Genomic DNA, 10000 nt, shown 5'->3' with positions numbered 1-10000 from the left:
AAATCTGGCAACCAACTTGACCTCGTCTACACACGCAACTGCACTACAGACAACATTTTGGTCAAACCTCTTCACATCTCAGATCAGTACTTCATCACATTTAATCTACAACTCACTACTCAGGCACCACCAGTTCCTCCACCAGTTCCTTTCAGGCGAAACCTGCGCTCACTTTCTCCTTCTCATCTCCTCTGCTGTGTCATCTTCTCTTCCTTCATCCACACAATTCTCCTCTATGGATGTTAACACTGCTACAGACACTTTATGCTCCACTTTAACTTCTTGTCTAGATTGTATCTGTCCTCTGTCCTCTAGGCCAGTACGTGCTACTCCCTCTAACCCTTGGCTATCTGATGTTCTTCGTGAACACAGGACCAAACTCAGGGCAGCAGAGAGGAAATGGCTTAAATCAACCGACCCGTCTGACCTTAGTAAGTATCAGTCTCTGCTCTCATCCTTTTCAGGTGAAGTCCATGCGGCTAAATCTTCATACTTCCACAACAAAATCAACAACACCTCAAACTCACACACACTCTTCAGAACTTTCAACTCTCTGCTCTGTCCTCCTCCACCTCCTCCCACCACCTCACTATCTGCCGATGACTTTGCCCATTTCTTCACAAACAAAACAACATCCATAAGTCAGTTCTCACCCCCCTCCACACACAGGATTTTTACATCAGCCAAACCCACAGCCGATCATCATCTCCTCATTCACTACACTCACTGAGGCAGAAGTATTTGAGCTTGTCCTCTCCAGCCATCCTACCACCTGTCCTCTCGATCCCATCCCTTCACATCTCCTTCAAACCATCTCTCCTACACTCCTACCAGCACTCACACACATCATCAACACATCTCTCCTACACTCCTACCAGCACTCACACACATCATCAACACATCTCTCCTACACTCCTACCAGCACTCACACACATCATCAACACATCTCTCCTACACTCCTACCAGCACTCACACACATCATCAACACATCTCTCCTACACTCCTACCAGCACTCACACACATCATCAACACATCTCTCCAACACTCCTACCAGCACTCACACACATCAACAACACATCTCTCCTACACTCCTACCAGCACTCACACACATCATCAACACATCTCTCCTACACTCCTACCAGCACTCACACACATCATCAACACATCTCTCCTACACTCCTACCAGCACTCACACACATCATCATCACATCTCTCCTACACTCCTACCAGCGCTCACACACATCATCAACACATCTCTCCTACACTCCTACCAGCACTCACACACATCATCAACACATCTATCCTACACTCCTACCAGCGCTCACACACATCATCAACACATCTCTCCTACACTCCTACCAGCACTCACACACATCATCAACACATCTCTCCTACACTCCTACCAGCACACACACACATCATCAACACATCTCTCCAACACTCCTACCAGCACTCACACACATCATCAACACATCTCTCCTACACTCCTACCAGCACTCACACACATCATCAACACATCTCTCCTACACTCCTACCAGCACTCACACACATCATCAACACATCTCTCCTACACTCCTACCAGCACACACACACATCATCAACACATCTCTCCTACACTCCTACCAGCACTCACACACATCATCAACACATCTCTCCTACACTCCTACCAGCACTCACACACATCATCAACACATCTCTCCTACACTCCTACCAGCACTCACACACATCATCAACACATCTCTCCTACACTCCTACCAGCACTCACACACATCATCAACACATCTCTCCTACACTCCTACCAGCACTCACACACATCATCAACACATCTCTCCTACACTCCTACCAGCGCTCACACACATCATCAACACATCTCTCCTACACTCCTACCAGCACTCACACACATCATCAACACATCTCTCCTACACTCCTACCAGCACTCACACACATCATCAACACATCTCTCCTACACTCCTACCAGCACTCACACACATCATCAACACATCTCTCCTACACTCCTACCAGCGCTCACACACATCATCAACACATCTCTCCTACACTCCTACCAGCACTCACACACATCATCAACACATCTCTCCTACACTCCTACCAGCACTCACACACATCATCAACACATCTCTCCTACACTCCTACCAGCACTCACACACATCATCAACACATCTCTCCTACACTCCTACCAGCGCTCACACACACCATCAACACATCTCTCCTACACTCCTACCAGCGCTCACACACATCATCAACACATCTCTCCTACACTCCTACCAGCACTCACACACATCATCAACACATCTCTCCAACACTCCTACCAGCACTCACACACATCATCAACACATCTCTCCTACACTCCTACCAGCACTCACACACATCATCAACACATCTCTCCTACACTCCTACCAGCACTCACACACATCATCAACACATCTCTCCTACACTCCTACCAGCACTCACACACATCATCATCACATCTCTCCTACACTCCTACCAGCACTCACACACATCATCAACACATCTCTCCTACACTCCTACCAGCACTCACACACATCATCAACACATCTCTCCTACACTCCTACCAGCACTCACACACATCATCAACACATCTCTCCTACACTCCTACCAGCACTCACACACATCATCAACACATCTCTCCTACACTCCTACCAGCACTCACACACATCATCAACACATCTCTCCTACACTCCTACCAGCACTCACACATATCATCAACACATCTCTCCTACACTCCTACCAGCACTCACACACATCAACACATCTCTCCTACACTCCTACCAGCACTCACACACATCATCAACACATCTCTCCTACACTCCTACCAGCACTCACACACATCATCAACACATCTCTCCTACACTCCTACCAGCACTCACACACATCATCAACACATCTCTCCTACACTCCTACCAGCACTCACACACATCATCAACACATCTCTCCTACACTCCTACCAGCACTCACACACATCATCAACACATCTCTCCTACACTCCTACCAGCGCTCACACACATCATCAACACATCTCTCCTACACTCCTACCAGCACTCACACACATCATCAACACATCACTCCTACACTCCTACCAGCGCTCACACACATCATCAACACATCTCTCCTGCACTCCTACCAGCGCTCACACACATCATCAACACATCTCTCCTACACTCCTACCAGCACTCACACACATCATCAACACATCTCTCCTACACTCCTACCAGCACTCACACACACATCAACACATCTCTCCTACACTCCTACCAGCACTCACACACATCATCAACACATCTCTCCTACACTCCTACCAGCGCTCACACACATCATCAACACATCTCTCCTACACTCCTACCAGCACTCACACACATCATCAACACATCTCTCATACACTCCTACCAGCACTCACACACATCATCAACACATCTCTCCTACACTCCTACCAGCACTCACACACATCATCATCACATCTCTCCTACACTCCTACCAGCACTCACACACATCATCAACACATCTCTCCTACACTCCTACCAGCACTCACACACATCATCAACACATCTCTCCTACACTCTTACCAGCGCTCACACACATCATCAACACATCTCTCCTACACTCTTACCAGCGCTCACACACATCATCAACACATCTCTCCTACACTCCTACCAGCACTCACACACATCATCAACACATCTCTCCAACACTCCTACCAGCGCTCACACACATCATCAACACATCTCTCCTACACTCCTACCAGCGCTCACACACATCATCAACACATCTCTCCTACACTCCTACCAGCACTCACACACATCATCAACACATCTCTCCTACACTCTTACCAGCGCTCACACACATCATCAACACATCTCTCCTACACTCCTACCAGCGCTCACACACATCATCAACACATCTCTCCTACACTCCTACCAGCACTCACACACATCATCAACACATCTCTCCTACACTCCTACCAGCACTCACACACATCATCAACACATCTCTCCTACACTCCTACCAGCACTCACACACATCATCAACACATCTCTCCTACACTCTTACCAGCGCTCACACACATCATCAACACATCTCTCCTACACTCCAACCAGCGCTCACACACATCATCAACACATCTCTCCTACACTCCTACCAGCACTCACACACATCAACACATCTCTCCTACACTCCTACCAGCACTCACACACATCATCAACACATCTCTCCTACACTCCTACCAGCACTCACACACATCATCAACACATCTCTCCTACACTCCTACCAGCACTCACACACATCATCAACACATCTCTCCTACACTCCTACCAGCACTCACACACATCATCAACACATCTCTCCTACACTCCTACCAGCACTCACACACATCATCATCACATCTCTCCTACACTCCTACCAGCACTCACACACATCATCAACACATCTATCCTACACTCCTACCAGCGCTCACACACATCATCAACACATCTCTCCTACACTCCTACCAGCACTCACACACATCATCAACACATCTCTCCTACACTCCTACCAGCGCTCACACACATCATCAACACATCTCTCCTACACTCCTACCAGCGCTCACACACATCATCAACACATCTCTCCTACACTCCTACCAGCACTCACACACATCATCAACACATCTCTCCTACACTCCTACCAGCACTCACACACATCATCAACACATCTCTCCTACACTCCTACCAGCGCTCACACACATCATCAACACATCTCTCCTACACTCCTACCAGCGCTCACACACATCATCAACACATCTCTCCTACACTCCTACCAGCACTCACACACATCATCAACACATCTCTCCTACACTCCTACCAGCACTCACACACATCATCAACACATCTCTCCTACACTCCTACCAGCGCTCACACACATCATCAACACATCTCTCCTACACTCCTACCAGCACTCACACACATCATCAACACATCTCTCCTACACTCCTACCAGCACTCACACACATCATCAACACATCTCTCCTACACTCCTACCAGCACTCACACACATCATCAACACATCTCTCCTACACTCCTACCAGCACTCACACACATCATCAACACATCTCTCCTACACTCCTACCAGCACTCACACACATCATCAACACATCTCTCCTACACTCCTACCAGCACTCACACACATCATCAACACATCTCTCCTACACTCCTACCAGCACTCACACACATCATCATCACATCTCTCCTACACTCCTACCAGCACTCACACACATCATCAACACATCTCTCCTACACTCCTACCAGCACTCACACACATCATCAACACATCTCTCCTACACTCCTACCAGCACTCACACACACATCAACACATCTCTCCTACACTCCTACCAGCACTCACACACATCATCAACACATCTCTCCTACACTCCTACCAGCGCTCACACACATCATCAACACATCTCTCCTACACTCCTACCAGCACTCACACACATCATCAACACATCTCTCCTACACTCCTACCAGCGCTCACACACATCATCAACACATCTCTCCTACACTCCTACCAGCACTCACACACATCATCAACACATCTCTCCTACACTCCTACCAGCGCTCACACACATCATCAACACATCTCTCCTACACTCCTACCAGCACTCACACACATCATCAACACATCTCTCCTACACTCCTACCAGCACTCACACACATCATCAACACATCTCTCCTACACTCCTACCAGCACTCACACACATCATCAACACATCTCTCCTACACTCCTACCAGCACTCACACACATCATCAACACATCTCTCCTACACTCCTACCAGCTCTCACACACATCATCAACACATCTCTCCTGCACTCCTACCAGCGCTCACACACATCATCAACACATCTCTCCTACACTCCTACCAGCACTCACACACATCATCATCACATCTCTCCTACACTCCTACCAGCACTCACACACATCATCAACACATCTCTCCTACACTCCTACCAGCACTCACACACATCATCAACACATCTCTCCTACACTCCTACCAGCACTCACACACACATCAACACATCTCTCCTACACTCCTACCAGCACTCACACACATCATCAACACATCTCTCCTACACTCCTACCAGCGCTCACACACATCATCAACACATCTCTCCTACACTCCTACCAGCACTCACACACATCATCATCACATCTCTCCTACACTCCTACCAGCACTCACACACATCATCAACACATCTCTCCTACACTCCTACCAGCACTCACACACATCATCAACACATCTCTCCTACACTCCTACCAGCTCTCACACACATCATCAACACATCTCTCCTGCACTCCTACCAGCGCTCACACACATCATCAACACATCTCTCCTACACTCCTACCAGCGCTCACACACATCATCAACACATCTCTCCAACACTCCTACCAGCACTCACACACATCATCAACACATCTCTCCTACACTCCTACCAGCACTCACACACATCATCAACACATCTATCCTACACTCCTACCAGCGCTCACACACATCATCAACACATCTCTCCTACACTCCTACCAGCACTCACACACATCATCATCACATCTCTCCTACACTCCTACCAGCACTCACACACATCATCAACACATCTCTCCTACACTCCTACCAGCACTCACACACATCATCAACACATCTCTCCTACACTCCTACCAGCTCTCACACACATCATCAACACATCTCTCCTGCACTCCTACCAGCGCTCACACACATCATCAACACATCTCTCCTACACTCCTACCAGCGCTCACACACATCATCAACACATCTCTCCTGCACTCCTACCAGCACTCACACACATCATCAACACATCTCTCCTACACTCCTACCAGCGCTCACACACATCATCAACACATCTCTCCTACACTCCTACCAGCACTCACACACATCATCAACACATCTCTCCTACACTCCTACCAGCACTCACACACATCATCATCACATCTCTCCTACACTCCTACCAGCACTCACACACATCATCATCACATCTCTCCTACACTCCTACCAGCACACACACACATCATCAACACATCTCTCCAACACTCCTACCAGCACTCACACACATCATCAACACATCTATCCTACACTCCTACCAGCGCTCACACACATCATCAACACATCTCTCCTACACTCCTACCAGCACTCACACACATCATCAACACATCTCTCCTACACTCCTACCAGCACTCACACACATCATCAACACATCTCTCCTACACTCCTACCAGCACTCACACACATCATCAACACATCTCTCTGCACCGGCATTTTCCCTACCACATTCAGGCAGGCTCGGGTAACTCCACTGCTTAAGAAACCCACATTAAACTCATCACTCATAGATAACTACAGACCTGTTTCTCTCCTACCATTCATAGCGAAAACACTTGAACGAGTTGTTTTCAACCAGGTTTCATCCTTCCTCTCACAGAATAATCAGCTGGACACTAACCAATCAGGTTTCAAAAGGGGCCACTCCACAGAGACTGCACTACTGTCGGTCACTGAAGCCCTGCGGATAGCTAAAGCTGACTCCAAATCATCAGTCCTCGTCCTGCTCGATCTATCTGCGGCCTTTGACACGGTCAATCATCAGATTCTTCTGTCCACCCTCTCATCACTGGGCATCACAGGGACTCCGCTCCACTGGTTTGAGTCTTATCTCACAGGTAGGTCTTTCAAGGTTGCCTGGAGAGGAGAGGAATCCCAAGCACATCAACTGACCACAGGGGTTCCTCAGGGCTCAGTGCTTGGACCTCTCCTTCTCCATCTACACTACTTCATTAGGTCCCATCATACAGGCACATGGCTTCTCATATCACTGCTATGCTGATGACACTCAGCTCTACCTTTCATTTCAACCAGGCGACCCCACAGTAGCTGCACAAATCTCCAGCTGTCTGTCTGACATCTCTGCATGGATGAGAAAACATCACCTGCAGCTCAACCTGGCAAAGACTGAGTTTCTCATCTTCCCCACCAGTCCCACTATGCAACATGACTTCACCATCCAGTTAGGTGCATCCCTGATCTCCCCTACAGAGTCGGTCAGAAACCTTGGCATAATCTTTGAGACCAGTTGTCCTTCAGAGAACACATTGCTAAGACAGCTCGCTCATGCAGGTTTGCGCTCTACAACATCAGGAAGATCAGACCTTTCCTAGCAGAACACGCAACACAGCTTCTTGTACAGGCCCTGGTTATTTCTAGACTTGACTACTGCAATGCGCTTCTGGCTGGACTCCCCTCTTGTGCGATCCAAACACTTCGAATGATCCAGAATGCAGCAGCACGTCTTGTCTTCAACGAGCCCAAAAGGACCCACGTCACACCACTCTTCATCTCTCAGCACTGGCTACCACTCGCTGCTCACATCAAGTTTAAGGCGCTGACGCTTGTTTCACTGTTTCACTTATTTCTGTTGACAATGTGTAGTAAAATAAATAGCCTACAATCTACTGGAGTGAGGTGAAACCAGAACAAAGTTGTTATTAGCTAGCTGATAATTTTTTATTAAATTGCATATGGCAGAAAATTAGGCTATTTGTTATTTTTTAATGCTACTTTTTAATATTGATATGATTATATACCAAAACAATTCTCTGTAAATAGTGTAAAAGATGAGGAACAAAATAAACAAACAACGATGTAAGAGATACATAATATGAGATATCAAAATAAGATTTTTTTGCATTTTTTAAATGTATTGTCAGTATTGTGCTCGCAGATCACGTGGGTAGGGTGTGTGTGTGTGTGTGTGTGTGTGTGTCAACCACCAGAGAAGACCATTTTTGACCCTGTGGGGTCATGTGAGTAATGAAGGCTCACCTGGTGTAGATCAGCAGGAGTATGTCCTGACCGCACCCGCGTCCAGCCGCTGAACTCCGCCTGCAGCCGGCACACACACGCATTAGCCACACACACGCCAACATGTTAAACACACACATGCACAGACACAAGCTCCACACGAGCAGATCAGCGCTCACGTACCGTCCAGCTGCGGTTTCTTGGCCATGAGGGCGGCGGAGGAGGCGTCGCTGGCGCTCACCCTGAAGCTGGCGGGCAGTGTGTCCGAGGCGCTCACGCTCATCCCGCTCATCCCGCGCACGTCTTTGGGCCGGAACTTCTTCCTCCAGGACGGTGCGCGCCGGAAGTTCTTGTCGTCGTCCTGCGGAGGAACGGCCGTGATGTGAAGCGCTCAGATCTGATATAGCAGACTGATCAACTCAACTCACCTCGTCCAGTCTCCTCTCTGTTCCCGCGGCGATCAGGTGACCGTACTCGTGCTCCAGCAGCGCTCGCGCCTGCACACACACAGCACATCAGCGGAGGGAGATCACACACACACACACTTACAACGCAAGTCAAAGATTCCAACAACTACAGCGACACAAACGCCCTGGGAGGGAATGTTATTGTGCAGTCTCTTCAGATAAACACACTCTTTACACGAGGCTCAACATTAAGCCGGTTCACATGCTTGTTCTTCGCACTAGTAAATCTGTCACTCACTTGTCCGAGGAAAAAAATAAGTTAAACTAAACTCCCAGTAGGGGGCGCAGGTGACCGTCTTAATGAGTGAGTCATTGAGTCGATTCAGTGAAACGGCTGATTCGTTCAGGAATGAGGCGGTCGTTTACGAACAGGTCATTGAATCTTTGACTCAAACGATTCTTCAAACACTGAATCATTCAGTAACACACACTGATGCTGTGAGACGGGTTATGGTTCTGCTGTAACACACACTGATGCTGTGAGGCGGGTTATGGTTCTTCACTAACACACACTGATGCTGTGAGACGGGTTATGGTTCTGCTGTAACACACACTGATGCTGTGAGACGGGTTATGGTTCTAATGTAACACACACTGATGCTGTGAGACGGGTTATGGTTCTGCTGTAACACACACTGATGCTGTGAGGCGGGTTATGGTT

At 48.1% G+C, this 10000-nt stretch overlaps 1 protein-coding gene across 7 annotated transcripts in view; it reads right to left on the bottom strand.

The window, feature by feature from the left end:
• The window catches only part of ppfia1 (PTPRF interacting protein alpha 1), a 95063-nt gene that overhangs the window by 1299 nt on the left and 83764 nt on the right, over window positions 1-10000 (bottom strand). For all 7 annotated transcript variants that reach the window (XM_079824665.1, XM_079824669.1, XM_079824670.1 and 4 more), the window contains 3 exons: window positions 9301-9369; window positions 9056-9233; window positions 8894-8953 (listed from right to left, as the gene is read on the bottom strand). In XM_079824665.1, the coding sequence (XP_079680791.1) occupies window positions 8904-8953; window positions 9056-9233; window positions 9301-9369 (297 nt within the window). In that variant the 3' untranslated portion in view covers window positions 8894-8903. The remainder of the gene's footprint in view (window positions 1-8893; window positions 8954-9055; window positions 9234-9300; window positions 9370-10000) is intronic.

This window comes from Gobio gobio (genome assembly GCF_949357685.1).
Source record: "Gobio gobio genome assembly, chromosome: 9".
Taxonomy (NCBI): Eukaryota; Metazoa; Chordata; class Actinopteri; order Cypriniformes; family Gobionidae; genus Gobio; species Gobio gobio.
This window is presented reverse-complemented; position numbering and strand designations above follow the sequence as displayed.